Below are 17448 nucleotides of genomic sequence, written 5' to 3'. Positions count from 1 at the left end.
GGAATCAACTACCGGCAGCGGTCTTCCCGAACAGATACGACTTAGGGACCTTCAAGAAAAAAGCATACTCCCACCTTAAAGGCCGGCAACGCATTTCTTGACACACCTGTTGTTGCGGATGTCCATGGGCGGTTGCCTCACCTCTCCCCATCCCGTGAGCCTCTTGCCCGTTTGCCCCCTCTCATATATATGAAAAAAAAAAAAGAGATGGCTATGAGGTCATAAGGAGGATAGAGAAATGCACAATAAAGATCAAAGAATGACAAGCAAGGAATGGAAAAGGCTCATTAATTTACACTTGTCCTTTGACATAAAAATAGAATTTATTTTGTAAAAAGGTCAAGGAGAAAATAAACATATTTATTTTAATTATGTTATAATTATAATTGACTATGTTTACCCGTAAACTTCAAATAGGCAGGAAGTGCTGAAAATAAAAAATGTGTCATCACTTTTTGTTGCGTATTTTAAAGCAGTTTAACATCATTATACATCAGGAATACATACGATACTTTAAAAGTCCACCCTGAAAAAAAAACGCACATTAAAATATAATTCAGATAAAGTTAAGTAAATGTGTTATCATCTTTCATTTCACCACAAAAAGATACGAATGAACACAATAAAAATATTTCAAAACCGAAAAGGTAAAATGAAAGACAATTATAGAAATTAATGAAATAAGGAATTACCTTAACAAGCGACTGTGTTCATTTTTATCTAGGTTGGGTGAAATAAAAGAGCTTAAAAATATACAATTTTTATTATTAGAATTTCTTTTTAACGTTTCTCTTCTCGAAGTTTTATGAATAAGATTTCTGGTCTTAATTGTACATTGCTTGTTTCATTTTAATGCGATTTTTAGTTTCAAATTGGTGCGGTGGGTACTGGCTTGTCAGGAACATCAAGTCTTTGAACTGTTTCTGGGCTTAAACTATTTCTCTTCTCTATGTCAACGGTAGTTCTTAATTGCTTCTGTTCGAAAGAAATATTAAATTTTACGTGAGTATGTCTGTACTTAACAAATTATAATAGTTGTCTATCTTCGTTTATAATGTATATGTTAACAAATTTTCTTTTATAATTGGGTACGTGAGGATGTATGGATATTGGCCCAACGTCTAGATTACCAACAATAACAGCTTGAAGCTAGCGGAAGAAGCCTGGGAATTATGTAAAGACCGTGGTAGATCCGTAATACCTTCCAAACCTGCAAGCTGAAGTAGCTATGTTACGCAACAATACAGTTGTTAGTAGATCAACAGAGGCCAATAACATCAACACGTGATGTGGGGCATGCATTGCTTCGCCAGCGAGATATGAATTAGCGAAATTCGACACAAACATCCTGAACATGACGTAACAGGCCTTGCACCGTCGAACGAAGTCGTCAAACGAACGAAGGTATATAATAGTGAGATTTTGATCTGTACTGGATTTTTCCTCGAAGAGAAAACAAATGGAGGCTAAAAGTGAGAATTTCATATTATATTCACTTACGCCACGAGCGCCCATCATGTCAAGAAAGTCATCGGTGAAGCCAGCGTCTCCTGCTTCGTCGGCGTGGATCACATCTGAAACAATGACAATAATATCATGCTAACCTATTATTGAATACTTATAAGGATATACTTTAATTTTTAGATTTATTTTATTTTATTATTAAGGTTAAATACTTCTACCCGTGTGTTTATTTGTACCTCCATAAATATATAAATATATATACTGTATATTTATGTGATATTCAAAATACTTTCTTTTCAATCCAAGTAGCATTAGAAGCTCTGGTGCCTTTTAAATTTCTTGGTAGTATGATAAATTACAAAGTATTATTTTATTAGTAAGTAAACTCCATTATTTGAGTTGTGTAAATATTTTGATAATTTTCTGAATAGTCTTATAAGACAGACCAGCCAATAATTAATATTAATAAGTATGGTTATACAACAACTATCTCAGGTCACATCTTACGTACAATTTCCTTGTAAATGACATCGGAAAACCTCCTGGCAAATGTCATGTAGACAATGAAGTTATGGTTTGAACTAGCACATTCTGCAATCCCCTCAACTCTATTCGAGGAAAACATTAATTTCGAGAAGTAACTAAACTCTCGGAATTATAATATAAAATCTTACAATGCTGTAAATACCGCAGTATACAAAATGCAAATATTATTAAATGACCCTTCCCACCCAGTGATTTAGTAAAATGGAAAAGCCTAAAAAAAACTTGCTTAACATGTGGAGTTTAAATGATATAGTATAAATAAATAGAGTTCTTGAAACCATTCCTAAGACAGTAGTAAGTCTTACAGTTAATTAATAAGATTCAGATTCACGACAAATATATTAAGTCAAACTTTATCAAAGTTAACTGTAGAACCTTTCTACGGTATGGTCTTAAAACATACCCCAATTTATCCTAGATTGGGCGATACTGGTGAAGTTATATTTTATAGCATATATTATATTATATTCTATAGTTTATAGCAATTTTAAACGTAAGTATATGCACGCTAGTCTCATTACATCTTACTAAACTGATTTTCAGTTGCAGGTGGGGTTTTAAAAACTGTTGTATTAAATATTTCTTTACTTAAAAATTCAGTTATATCGAACTAATATGCGGTCAAAGACTCAAGATTTTACTGGTTGATAAGCAAATACATACATATTACGGTGTTTGTGAATTATCATTATAATGATTACATTAAGTCATTAAAATCTTATGATGAAAGACGCGTCATGAATATTTATCAAAGTTAATGCGAATATGTGTATTAGAATTCGGCCACTACACCTATGTGAGTAGAAAATATTAAAGTGTGTGATGAAATAAAAAAAGAAAGGAAAAATGACACTTATTAACGTCAATAACATATAAATAAAAACTTTGAAGGTAAGATGATTCATGAATAGAAACCACAAAACTCTTGGGCGTTAATCTCGACCAAAATATGTCATGGAGAACTAACATAGATCATGTATTAGAAAATATAATAGGTTCTCAATTGCTCTACATATACTGAAGAAAGTAGTTGATGTGAGTGTGATTCTAGCAGCATATCATGCGTTTGTAGACAGCACCCCCAGATATGGGATACTTTCATTCTGGGGCAATGTTCCAAAGAATTTAAAGTAGAAAACCTAACTTCAAAACGAAACGACAATAAATTACGAGCTTCAATCAAGAACAGAATTGTATCAAAACGGCATCTTTTGCATTGTACCAACAATTTACAATAATAACCTGATAATAATATATATTCGCGATTACATATTAGGTCTTCTAGTTTTATAAGTTTGGATTAATAGGTGCTCTTATGGGTTAGGATAAGAGCATCTATTAATTATTAGCCAACAACACTTAGAACGCAAATAAAGATGAATTGATTTGAAGTTTGTATCACCGCACTTGGGATAAGTTGACATGGTATTTGTGTGATGTGGTTATTTTTATTTAAAGCTTTATTTTTATTTTATTTAGCTGAAAAGAAGGTATATATAAATAGAATGGAATAGGAAGAGATATATATATATAAATACTACCTAATTAGTTATTTTTTGGAATGTTTGTATTTGATGCCCTCGGAGTTCCCATTGGAGTACCACTAGGAGTACCAGCGAGAGCTGTCCCTGAAGAAGCTGGTGTTGCATCCACGGTAGCACTAGGTGTTCCAGCGAGGGAAGCTGAATTGGATTCAGACGTGGAACGGCCAGGTTCCGGCGGTGAAGCAAGACTCTTCTCCACTTCTTCAGAAATGAAAACATACCTTTCTTAGATGATGTATTAGTAATCACGATCACGTGTCCGAGAAAATTGGAAAAAGCTGAACTTGTCTCAATTGTTTTAATTACAATACAAAAATGAAGAACAATACATCGGTAAAATTTGTTATAATTTCAACAACGAAATTTAAAAACTAAACATGTTTCATGCTAGCCAAGCTATAATAATAATTTAAGTGTCGTTAAAGACATTTTTATCCAAAAGCACTTGTAGCAATATGAATTAATTAATTACGACTCCAATTTTCTCAGAGTCAGTGACAACTACAAAATTATCTCGAACAATTGACACAATTTCAGCTGAGCTTACCTCTATGATATTTCATGGATGGAGAACCTGAAATTACTGCCAATTGTTTCTACTCGTATAAACATATAATTTTCTAATGGTGTGTCAGAGAACACACCAGTTTTATTGATTCTTATATTAAATGCATCGTGATTTATGTGCGGTTAGAGTTTTCCATTAACGGACATACCTTCATCTTCATCAAAGTCCATCATCAGCATTTTATCATCAGACTCGGCAAGTATTTCGTCAATCCAGACCGCGACCTTTAAATACAGAGATGACAATGTTGGTAGATATTTGAAATTTATGTAAAAATGTATCGAACTGTTGACAGATCTAAAACCTACAATACCTATCTCATACATATCGCACGCTATCTTAAGTTTAAGCTCTCTATTTTATTTGAAACATAAAACTATATTTTTATTGAAACAGAAGACAATCAAACGTACGGTTGGTAACCTGATGTTAAGACCTAACCTGCGCTACACTATCTCCTACTATAAAGTGTGACAATTTTTTTGATTAGTTAATGTGTGCGTTAGCTAGTTAAATATTCAAAACACTAAATACTATAGCTCCAAGCGTGGCTGACTCTTTACGACTTGTCAATCTAAATCGGTCACAGTTAAGTTAGTATATATATTATTAACCTCTGGGGCTAAACTAAAAAAAAAACAAAATCTTGTTAAAAACGTAATTCGACAATAAATAGCCAAAAGATATATTGAGCTCTGCCGGGATACTAATGTCGAGTCATTGAAGTTTACTAATCTGATCTAGCAAACCGAATCCAATCGTAAGAAAGACACCGAAAGACATTCATCAAGCCAAAAGGCCGCTGTGATTCCTCACGTGTTACCGGAGAGTGTAGGCGACGGTAATAAGTTACAGTAACAGGTTACGGGGCCAGTTCGTCTGGCTTCCCTTTCTCTCACGCATACGGCAGAGGTAGGCAGGCTCCTCCTCTCTCACTCTAACCAGTTGTTACTTTTATAGTATTAAATAATTATACCAAGTATGTAAATACACAAAATTCTAATGTACATATTCAAGAATTGTAACTAATACGAAAATAATGTATTACTTTATAATTAATAAAGGATTTTATTAATAAATAACCTTTACTTAAATTATCATATAAATATACATATAAGAGAAGTAATAACCTAAGCTTCTCTCAAACCTTCTCAATATATACTATAATACTTCAACTTATCACTGCTGTGGGGCCCGGGCTTCCCGAGACACGTTCTTTAGGCTACATTTAGTCCTTGACCGACGATCAGCGCTGACGTCGGTCTAGATTCGAGCATAGCGCGTACCTGTACGTGCTGACCATGTTGAGTTTAGTGCTCAGCTGATAGCAAACTTTATTGCGCGTGTACAGTTGCAAAGAAAAAATTAATCCATTATTCACCTCTTTATTATGTGCGTACCACTTACGCAAATCGATTACGGAATTAAAAACGGAGAAGATAATATTATAAGGGATAAGCGCGGCGATTAATCAGCGTTGGGTTGAACGCGTTCATATGTTTTCATAGTTTACTTATACATAGTTTAATTCTATATTACATTACTTCAACGCTGACCGACGGCCGAGCACTAAATGAAGCCTTATAATCGTAAATACTTATTTTACTAAAATTTACTTTATCAGCCATCTCCATCATAAACTTGGCTTTCGGATGCGTGCATCGTCGTGAAGGTGGTTTTGTGTGCATATTACAGCATAAATCTTCTAGAATTATATTCGATAGCCGCAGCATTCTGTAACGCACAAAAAGTTTGTATTTTGTAAAAAAAAAACGCCAATTTTTTATAGAAAATACCTGGTGTTAAGTGATCACCGGCATCCATGCTCTCTTGCAACACCAGAAGAATCACAGGAGCGTTGCCGGCCTTTAAGGAAGGTGTACGCGCCTTTTTTTGAAGGTTCCCATGTCGTATCGTCCTGGGCACAAGGAAGCTTATTCCACATCTTTATTGTACGTGGAAGAAAATTCCTTGAAAACCGCACTGTGGAGAAACGCCCATCACATCCAGGTGGTGAGGATGATATCCTATCTTGTGGCGTGTCGTGCAAAGGTGGAATTCGGCAGCAGGAATCCGGTGAAACAGCTCTTCGGAACACTTCATTTTATCAAGGACTATCTTGGAATGTTAGTTAATAATGATAGAGAATAAAATCACGTTGGTTCACCCTTTGTGCAGTATGCCAGTTAGATGGACTAGACTATAGTACTGGTAAAATGAGTGAAATCTTTATGAAGGATGCCTTTTTAGAAAAACTACTGAGAGTTTATATAAAGATTTAAGTTTATATAGAAGTGAGCTTCTCAAGGTGATGAGTACATGCAAAAGTTTTGCTGTCGCGTCACTTCTATAATATGGGATAGTGATCACTCGATAGGAAGATTTATATGTCATTCCCCCGTCCTCCACTTCCTTTTCACCATACCATATCTCGACATCATCAGAACGTTCTTATTCTCTTCCAAAGGTCTTCATTCAAAAATCAGTTGTGTCAGATAAAAAAAAACATGCATCACCCGTCAGCCAGGGCATAAGATCCTGGCTCGGCCAATCTCTGTTGGATTCCTCTAGCAAAAGCTACTGTTGCATTCCGAGCCCACGTGAACCTCTTGTCTTGACATATTGCGAGTATATCCTTCTTCATGTGATGGACTTGCACCCTGTTTTAAATAACAACCTTGATTAGATTACTAATATGTCATGGCATGGAAATTATTGCCACAATGGTCTATTCCTTTTGTTATAATTTTACATTAATATTGTATACTAGCTGATCCGATAGACGTTCTGTATATAATAAATAAAATAATGTTTTTTATGATTTTGGCAATAATATATCATAACATCAAGAATTGCTTCGTAAAAATGCACTCTGTTTTTGTAATGAAATTGTATCACAGCATAACTGTCAAACCTTTGCGTCAATAAATTCGACGGGGGATGCATCAAAGGAAAAACAAATTTGTTGTTTTTATTTAATTCCGAGCATTTTCCTATTTATTCACCTTTTAAACCTTCCCTGTACTTCCACAAATAATTCAAGACCAAAATTTGTCAAATCGGTCCAGCCGTTCTCGAGTTTTAGCGAGACTAACGAACAGCAATTCATTTTTATAAATAGATTATCTAAAAGGAACATTGACGTACAATAAACAACTAGACTCACAGTCACGCTCAAAAATTTTCTGAAGCAAAAACTCTGCCTACGCGTCTATTAGGCAAAGTTTTTGTTCAGTTGTGTTTCGACCACATCTTGAATACGTTGACCATGCGATGACAAAGTTCAATGACAAACTATCCAAATATAACAGCATACCCAAATTAAAAATGTATGGAGTATCGTATTTAAGTCAAGTGCCTTTTAAATTAACAAAATTGTGTAACGAAATTGACGTTCTTTTCATCATTTTACTAAATAATTAAATTTCAATTGCGAATACAAAATACATCGTCGACGTACATTTCACAACATTATCTTGCTTCTTATGAGCGTATACAACAATCTTTGAACATGCCACGAAGTAAGGTTTTAAATTGAATGAACGTTTTAATGTTATATGTTGAAGTTAATGTATACGTATATACTACAACGCCGCTCGGAAATTATTGACGACCTTTTAATTGACGTCTGGTTGTTAATTTTCATCAATGAAGAGGAAATTATATAAAGAAATGTAATACGCTGTCGCATCTATGGATTATCCAGCATATAAAAAACATTTCACTCAGTGAGATTTTAATGTAACAACCTGGCATAAATGTAGTTTATTATGGAGAAAGTCTCTATTGCATTGCATCTCAGGTTTGAGGAATATATATATAATTCGAATGGGCGGTAGATTTTGATGTTCAATAGGAGCCGTTTACAATAACCTATCTCATCAACACCTATTTTTGTATCGCGATTTTAATATCAATACGCAATTAAGAGTTGCAAGATGGCAATCTAATATAGTAATTATTGTAGTACGATAAATTTTATGTACGATATATTTCGAGGTCTGAGAATCGGTTGTCAAAATTTTAATTATTGATATTTTTATTACTTTATGTCGCGATACAACGTTTGCTGGGTCAGCTAGTAGTATATAATATTAAAGTCTGTTTGTAAGGATCAATATGAACCCATTAACAATGTGTATGGTACTTACTTGTCAGACTTCTTCTTAGATTTGCGAAGATTGATAAAATATTCATAGGCCTGCTCAGGCTTGAAAGGTTCATCTGCGTCTAGCATAGAACGTAGACGTGCAATCTACAAGGATAGAAAATACACAGAAGTTATGTTGCTATCTATATACTTACAGGTTGAACAAAAAAAAAAACAATAATATAGTCATTGTATTAGGTGTACGGAAACGGGAAGTAATAGCATACGGAAAATTAAATGTTGATTTAAGAGAAACTCGATTAAAAGATTTCTATTGCAAATAACATGTTTTAACTTTTATAGTGATACTTTAATACATAAATATAAAACAATTAAAAATATAAAAAGCTCATTTGAAGTAGTCTTCATTGGCTGCAATACAGTGCTTTAAACGTTGAGGCCAGTTATCAATTGAAGCACGCACTCATCCCATGGGAAAATTCTTCACTGCCAAATCGTACGATTGGCGTTCATTCATGGCGTTTAGAGCAAGCCGTTCTCTCTAAAACTGACCATAAATCATAATCCACCGGATTGAGATCGGGACTAGAAAACGGCTAGTCTACAGCTCTGATGAAGTCCGAAAAGTTCGTTTCCAAACTAGACCGAACTTTATGAACCGGCGCATAGTCTTGCTGGAAGGACCTTTCTTGGTTATTGAACATTGTGTTGTTAATGGGTTTCACTACCTTCTCAAGAATGGTATATTGATACACTTGTGCTGATGTTTTGATACCTTTTTCACAAAACTATGGTTTAGTCACTCCTTCATAGATAACACAGAAGTCGGTTTTTTTTTTCTTTGACCTCCCTTTGCGTACCGCTTCATTAGTTTTTTAGATTTTACCACCTTATTCTTTTTTAAATTATCAATTAAGAAATGACCAGTACGTCTGTTATAGGCTGCAAGTCCTAAGTCATACTTTAAAATACGCGACTTGGTTCTAGTTGCTATCTTCATCTCTCGAGATAAAATCTTTTGCTTTCGTACAGGATTTCTTCGAATTCTTTCCCTTACTATTTTGGCCTCCTTTTTCGTACGCCTACGTGGACGGACAGATCTTTTTCTGTCACATACAGACAGGTCTCATTGTATCTATTAATAGCCCGGTATACAATCATTTTACTAATACTAAGCATATGGAGTGTTTTAAAAATTGCATTTCGCTCCATACCTACTTTGTGTAATGCAATCACAGCGATTCGGTTCTCTTTATCACCCCACTTCATTTTAATATCGCAAAATATTGTACAATGTATTGGCGGCAAAATGAGAAAACTCTGTGAACAATCATATAAAAATGACAGATTCCAAACTCAAATGTAATGTTTGTTTCTTAGAATAATTACACAGTTTGTTTATTAATTGTAACAGTATTAATGACCAGAATAAGTATAGAAAAGGTAGTGTCATTTATAAACACAGAAGAGAACAGAGTCCTTGTGGTACTCCTGAACTGCAACATACATGAGCAGGGTTGTGCATATCATACAGGCATTTAGGCAGCGCCTACCTCGTTAAGAACCTAAATAAATATAGCACTAGTGTTAAAGTTAATTTAGTTTAATTTGGTTCCGTTATTTTACTACCAAACTTCTTTTAAACACCTAGTCATAAAAAAATTCCTTACACTAGATAGGTACTAAATACATACGGTAAGCAATCTTTTTATATTCCAAAGCTCAACTACGACTAGTTAAATCCACAATGCCTTGCTAGAAAACTAATGCACGCCCCTGTATGCATGAGTATGTTATGTGACCGTTCAGCACCACAAACTGAAGGCTTTTTGCTAGGTATAACTTCAATAACCATTCTAGCAAAGTCCTACCCACACCAGACTTTCTCAATTTATCTATAAGAAGCGAGTGACAAACCTTATTAAAAGCGCTCAAGAAACCCATTTACATACAGTCTACTTGTTGTCTATTTGTTTACTGAGATAGGACATACACGACACAAAGTTCATTTTTATAGAACCTCCTTTTCGAAACCCATGTTAACATTCTGAGATCTGGCTTTCCAAGTGATGCGTGACAATTGGGTAGACAAGGGATCTAAACAGCTTAGGTATACATGAAAGTAGCTATATCCATACTTTCATGTATACCTAAACGATCGTTTTGACAGAACGTCCTTTTCGAAACCCGCGTGACAATCTCATACGGGCCGGAATCCTTGAAACTGTCTAGTTTTATAATGGCACGTATAATTTTAAGTTCACTGAATTTAATTACTTTCAAATATGCGGAAAGACCATGCACTGCGGACCCTAGACTATCAGGTAATACTACGTTACTAAACAATGAAACTGATGAAAAATTTAAACAAATTAATCTGGGATTTATTTGGAATTAGGACATCAAGGGTCATTTCGGCGGGTATAGTACAGGGTGGACCAAAAGTCCGTTTACATTTGAATTGGTTACCGCGTCTAGCAGCGGCGGCGGAGGGGGGTGGAAGGGTTACACATTGCAAGAGCGGCCAATGGGAATTTAGTACCATGGCGTTGTATAGCGGTAGTCAACGTGCATTTTGTGTACGCGAGTACTGTCGAAACAACGATTCTGCGACCTTAGCTCAACGAAAGTTTTGCAATCATTACAAGATACGACACAAAAATCAAGCTCCATCAGGCGTGTTAATTAAAAAATGGTTGCTCAAGTTTGAGAAGACGGGTTCAACAATGGATTTACGTCGATCTGGCCGGCCTACAACGTTGAGGGACCCCGAAAACGTGGAGCGAGTAAAATCGTCTGTTCGTGACCAACCTGGACTCTCAACTTGAAAGCGGTCTGCTGTCCTTAACGTGCCAAGATAATGATGTATTAAACCGCATTCTCAAGAAAGATTTAAGTCTACATTCCTATAAAATCCAAATGGTGCAGGAATTAAGGCCTCAGGACCATGCCACTAGGTTGCAGTTTGCGAATGAAATGGTAGAGCGGTTCACCAGTTTTACAAACATTTTTTTCTCAACAAGGCACACTTCCACGTAAATGGGCATGTTAATAGACAAAACTGTCGTTATTGGAGTGACACTATGTCATGGTGATCAAAAACCCCTGCATTCCAGCCAACCAACCCAGTAACTCTTGACGAATTAAAGGATCGTATTCGCACAGAAATCCAAAACATCTCAACAGAAACATGTAAAGCTGTCATCGAATATTTTCGCTCTAGATAATGAAGGATTGCATATGGATGATGTGATTTTTAAGAAATAAATTCCCCTTTTGTTTACTATGGAAAACAATAAACAATTTTGATCTACTGTAATTAGTTTTTTTTTAATCATCATTCCAATTATAAACGGACTTTTGGTCCACCCTGTAGTTTCACCACCTCGTCTATACATAATATAGTTCCAGAAATATTTAGGACTCCTGAATATATTACTCACGATCCGTATTATATAATTTTGTAGAGATGCGTCTAATATTTTATTACTTCGCTCATGGAGTAATTCATACTCCAACATATAGTGTGGATTTATGTATTTCATAAGCCTTTTTCTCTTACTTTACTTTTCCAAGATTATTCTTATCACAGACTTGCTAAACCATGTGGGGAACCTGCTTTTTTGGCTTCGAAATAGGGACGTACTTTTCCACGGTATTATATAAAATATGGTCACATACTGTTGTCATCTCGTTAATGTCTTGACACTTATGTAACTGCTATGACCAATTGATTTCCTTTCAGATGAGCTAAGATTAGATCTTAGATAATTTATGTCGTATAAATAGACATGATAGCTGTGAAAACGTCGAAAAAAGTAGACTTTAGAAGTAGCCTCTGTTTTGAGCAATTCACGCACATTAACACAAAGTATCTATTTGTATTATGTTTCTATTTATTTTTTCTCCTCACAAAGATCTTAAACCTAAAACAGTACAGTCAAAGCTAAAATAGTACCAGCAATGAAATGATGTAATCTTTTAATATCGACTGGCACAGTGCTTAATATATGTTTCTCATCAATTCCTTTTTAGCTAGATTTCTCAAAAATAACAAATATTTTTTGCACTCGTTTTGCTAGTCCTATATGGCATTGAAAATTTAATTTGTTATCTACTTTAATACCAAGATACTTGACGGTCTCCGATTACTGTAGTTTAGGACATCGACAATATAAGTCTTACATATGACACATATGTAAGACTTAGCTTGTCGTGCCTGTTTGGATCACTTGTATAATAGCAAGAGACACGTATAAATTATCTAAGGATTAGATCATAGTTCGCTTCAAAAAAATTGTGTCGAGGACTTTGAGCTGGTTTAAGAAAGTGCGGTGTTAGTTCCGGTACAGTACTTAATAAGGGAGGATGCTTTCGGTCAATTTTACTTAAAATATTTAAACAGTTAGAATTTTTTTATGTAACGTAGTTGGTAAGAACAAAATCCAGAACTCTGCCATACTCGTCAGGAACGGGGTTCATGAAGTCAGTGAGTACTATATTGCTATTGCCCTGTGGTGAACTATAATTAGATGCTCTGCATGAAACAACATCTAAATTGCGAGACCAACCAACAAAGCCCTTGTTGAAGTCTCCCATTATTATAACTTGGTTCTTTGGTGGAGGAAGGTCGACTTAGCTCATTTTTAATTGCAAGTATTCTTCCATCCCGTATCAACACAAACAAGAACCCAGCCTCTTTCGGGCTGTGGCATGTTTATTTGTTGGCGTCAGGTGTTCAGATACGAATAAGTGGTTGCGACGTCCTCCGAATTCAAGATGCTCGGTGTTGAGCTTACAATCTTTGATCTTCTTGCTGAATCGTGTCACCGCAGCTAACAATTCATCGCGGTGTCGCTGACTACGAAGCTTTACGATGACAGCACGGGGACGATTGGACGACTCTCCTTGTTGAATTTGGCAATTCTTGTAACATGAAGTATATCAGATTCAGCAATAGGACTCTCGACAATTCTACGGAGTTGTCCGTTCCACAGTGCTTAGGAGGTTCTCTGACCGGTGTTTCAAGTTACCAAGAGCAGCTTTCGACAGCTGTTATTCGGATAATTTGTGACCTGTGCCGTAAGGCACGTTCAGTACCGGTGGTCTGCCACCAATTGGTCCTACAGAACTTGGTATAAAAATATCCATGCCCTGTTGTATCATATCGGCTACTGCAACAAGCACTGGGATGGTGTGAAGGAAAAAATCCTTGCCCCAAGGTTAGGGTGCAAAAAGGAACACATCCTATACCAATCTGTTGACTTGTACACTTGTTCCCAACTAGGCGGCATTCAAAAAAGTCTAACACTGGTAAAATTATGAATATAAATTTCCTAATGAAAGTAAATTCGCTAAAAAGACCGTTAATAAATCCATATAATTGTAATTATTTTTTCTTTTAAGCTACTTCGGAACTCAAAAACCCAAATTTTTTTTCATGTGTATATTTGCTACAGTACAAACCGTCTCTGGCGGGAGAGTGTTCGCATGCTGTCGCCATAAGTAGATAATACTACGAAGAGGAGGTTTCGATATCTTCTCCAGTCTGTCCGTCAGAACAGCACCATGTCGCCGGAGACACCTAGCATGGGCTCTCATAGCACGCTTCGACATTTTGACATCCGTCGCTTTAGGACCCCTTTAACAAATTGTAATAATTATGAAACACCATTACTTTTCGGATAAAAAACAACTTTACCTACGTAAATGTTTGGAGGGCTGATGAATATAAAACTTAACTTACTACAATTACTGATTAAAATCTATAAATTAAAATTTTTGGGTTCAACTTCATAATCATTCAGAATTCACTTTTAATGGTAGTACTTACGTTGGCAGTTCTTTAGCATACCTGGGCTTGGCTGGTCTAGGAAGTGGCCGAACTGGAGGTTTCGGTGTAGATTTGTGTTGGACGCGCAGGTCTCGACCAGCCAGTATCGTGTCGGCGACCGAAGGTGGAGCTGGCTCGGTCGCATACGGCGGGTATGGGGGAAACCCGCTCGGGGCCGCGGCTGGTCCGGGCGTCGCTGAACAGAGCCAATATATATATAATTATCAATTTGAAGAAGTATCGCGTACACGATACGGCTTTGATCATTTTACAAATAGTGTTAAATAGAGTTAAGCCCCTAAAAATAAAAGCTTAATAAATTCCATCAATCAGTACCTAACTCGAGGATTTATTAGCACTACTAATTAAAATTAAATTGTGAGATATAGTTTATTTAATAAATTTTGAATATTTTGTAGTTCTTATAAGGCGCTGAAAATAGGACTCAGAGTGGCCGTTATGGCATGGGTCTTCGCCGCTGAACATAAAATATATTAGACTGATTTAAAACTTGAATGAGATCTGGTAAAAAGGCATAAAAGGCATTTATTTTCTCAAAATTGATTCCTTTAGAATTTTTTTTGAAGTCATTTCTAATAACTACTAGATACTACTACCGCTTCGGAAACAAATGGCGCTCTGAGAGAGAAGAAGAGGCGCACGAAACTCTCCCAGCATTCTTTTTTTGCGCTCTTTTCAATAAAATTATACAATATTGTAGTCATTTCTATCGCTATAAAATAATAACAATCTAGTCCCAGGCTGTCCGATCATTTAGATATTCAGCAGTGGAGTAATAGGACTTACGACAGAGCCATTTTTTTATAAAACATTTAAATTTATTTATAGATAATGCCTGAACAGTGGCTGGGACTTTATTATAGAAGTGTACACATTTACCCTTAAAGCTATTATGTATCTTATGAAGCCTACTAGAATTAGTTACAAGCAATCCCTTATTTCTAGTGTTATAATAATGAAAATCACTATTATTATTCGCGTTATATCGGTATTCGCGTGCCTCTCCGACTAGCTGTTCTTCGCGAGGCGAAACAGTTCTGCCGCACTCGCGATTCCTGTCCATTCTCAGATGTTGCGCAGCCAAGACTTTATTCTGCGACCTACGCCTCTTCTTCTTATTATGATGAGTTGTAGGAGCATGTACCTCTCGTGCCTAAGCACGTGAAGTACAATACAAAATAAATATGCGAACTTCCTTGATGGTTTGGCGTTCGTGTTTTTTATTGACAGAACTTCCACATTCGTGACCTTGAGTATATAACTAATGTCCAACATACGTCTATATGCTCACATTTCGAAAGCATCTTTACGTTTTCTGAGGTCCAGATAAAATCGCGTAGTAAACAAACCCTTCGCTACAAAAATTTTGTCCCAAAGGAGCGATAGAAAAAGTATTAGTGTTGAAGAATTATTTACAGACTTGTCTAATTTCAGACTCAATACTCTTGTAATAAATTTATCCGAATCATTTCAAAAACAAAATCATACATTTTTTAATCATATATAAAGGACGAGACGAGCACGACGTTTAGCTGATGGTAATTGATACGCCCTGCCCATTATAATACGTTAATGCAGTTCTTGAAAAACCCAGAAAATCTGAGCGGCACTACAATTGCGCCTTAAGACTTAATATTTTAAGTCTCATTTGCCCAGTAATTTCACTAACTACGGCGCCCTTCAGACTGAAACACAGTAATGCTAATACATTACTGCTTCACGGCAGAAAATAGGAGTGTTATCCTGTGCAAAGGAGCCTCCCACTGGTAAATCTCTCTATCTCCCAATTAATCAGTTGAACTGGATCAGTGATTATTGCCATTGGAAACATTAATTACTTAGCTAGCGATTACGTCTAGAGAGGTTGAGCCGTTATGAACGAAAATTATTATAATATCATTTCATTCAGTGGAATGCCTTGAAAAGCACCTCACGAGTATAATGCTGCAGTAGAAGTGTAAAGACACACCTTATGGACCAAGTTTCTAGAGACTGCCATAATTAGGTCCCCGTTCTAACGTCCATTCCAATACTCATTTGAGCCCCATGGAACTATGATCTCTGGTCCGCATGCAAATGGAGATGTCTCAAAACTTAAGTATTGATTAAGTGTATTTTGTGCATTTGCGAAGAGTCTTTCAATAATAAACTTGATCATTGATCACGTCTTTCACCAAATGATAAGTGATAACAGCCAAACATGAACCACGGCGCTCAACTCACCAAGAAAACTTATTCCACTATAGTTGTACATTAAAGAATGCTGTAGCATGTGGTATTGTATTCGTATATTACATTTTGGGCACACAGCTCGACGGACAGATGGCCGGTAACATAAAGTCTTCGAATGGCGACCACGTACCGGAAGACGCAATTGGTAGGGCCCCACAAGATGAACCGATGATCTGATCAAGAGAGCCGGAGTACGTTGTATGAGGGCAGCGCAAGATCTTGGAGATCTTTGGGGAGGCCATTGACGGTTAAAGAAAAAAAATAAACATTTTGTATTTTGTATAACCTAACCTCAAATATGATATTTTGAAGGGTTAGGAAGGTTTCGCCTAAAATTCGATTCAGGCATTAAATAAAACGATGCATGAGTATTTGCATGGCGGCGAGAAGTTTAAAGCTGTAAATTGTAAATGTAAAATAGTGAAATGAAACGTAAAAAATAGTCTGGAACAAACTAGACGGCTTTATCAATAATTTCTTTTAAGGCTAAAAAGGCCTCTTTTTCACTTAATTTGTGCTACGGGGTACTAAGTCCAACCCCCTTTGTCCAGCAGTGGACCACTTCCTGCCGAGATAGTGAAGCTAAGTCTCAAAGCGAAAAATGTTCTAAAATATAGAAATATGCAACACATAATGAACACGGGTAATATATAAATACATCTAACATTACCTTCGCCAAGAACAGAAGCAGGCATCTCACTGTCGGCATATTCCGAACCCGTAGTAGAAGGAGCAGCCATCTTGATTGTGATTAGATTATTATAGTTTATTCCGAGAAACAGTCCGTCCTTAACTATTTTATATTAAAGAAAACACATGCATTAAAATTGAATGACTGAATAACTTATTTGTCAGAAATCTTCTGCATTGTCCAGCATTTATGGGTATTTGAAGTTAAGTCAAAGAAGTTCAAAATTGTAACCAGCCAGTAAGAATTTGTGTCAACGTGGCAAAAGAAGGTGCATTATAAAACGAGATGTCATTGTTGTTTTTCATCAAGTTGTTTACTTAAGAAGGCCCTTCCCGGTGCTGTCTATTGTCAACGAGAACATGGTCGTAAGAATGTTGCTTCACCCACGGATGTTTCCGCCTGTTGACGACAAGCAAGAGAAAGAGATAACATTGAACA

General features: G+C 36.0%; 1 protein-coding gene across 2 annotated transcripts in view; it reads right to left on the bottom strand.

Moving 5' to 3' along the window:
- Window positions 1-17189, bottom strand: part of LOC126969522 (uncharacterized) — an 89105-nt gene extending 71916 nt beyond the window's left edge. The window contains exons 1-11 of one of the 2 annotated variants that reach the window (XM_050814987.1): window positions 16990-17189; window positions 14088-14262; window positions 13700-13874; window positions 8274-8377; window positions 6639-6782; window positions 5739-5856; window positions 4271-4346; window positions 3552-3755; window positions 1501-1574; window positions 508-526; window positions 401-427 (exon numbers count right to left, since the gene is read on the bottom strand). In XM_050814987.1, the coding sequence (XP_050670944.1) occupies window positions 401-427; window positions 508-526; window positions 1501-1518 (64 nt within the window). In that variant the 5' untranslated portion in view covers window positions 1519-1574; window positions 3552-3755; window positions 4271-4346; ... (4 more) ...; window positions 14088-14262; window positions 16990-17189. The remainder of the gene's footprint in view (window positions 1-400; window positions 428-507; window positions 527-1500; window positions 1575-3551; window positions 3756-4270; window positions 4347-5738; window positions 5857-6638; window positions 6783-8273; window positions 8378-13699; window positions 13875-14087; window positions 14263-16989) is intronic. The other variant, XM_050814986.1, reaches the window with a different exon arrangement.
- Window positions 17190-17448: the final 259 nt, after the last annotated feature.

Source organism: Leptidea sinapis, chromosome 18 (genome assembly GCF_905404315.1).
Source record: "Leptidea sinapis chromosome 18, ilLepSina1.1, whole genome shotgun sequence".
Classification (NCBI taxonomy): domain Eukaryota; kingdom Metazoa; phylum Arthropoda; class Insecta; order Lepidoptera; family Pieridae; genus Leptidea; species Leptidea sinapis.
This window is presented reverse-complemented; position numbering and strand designations above follow the sequence as displayed.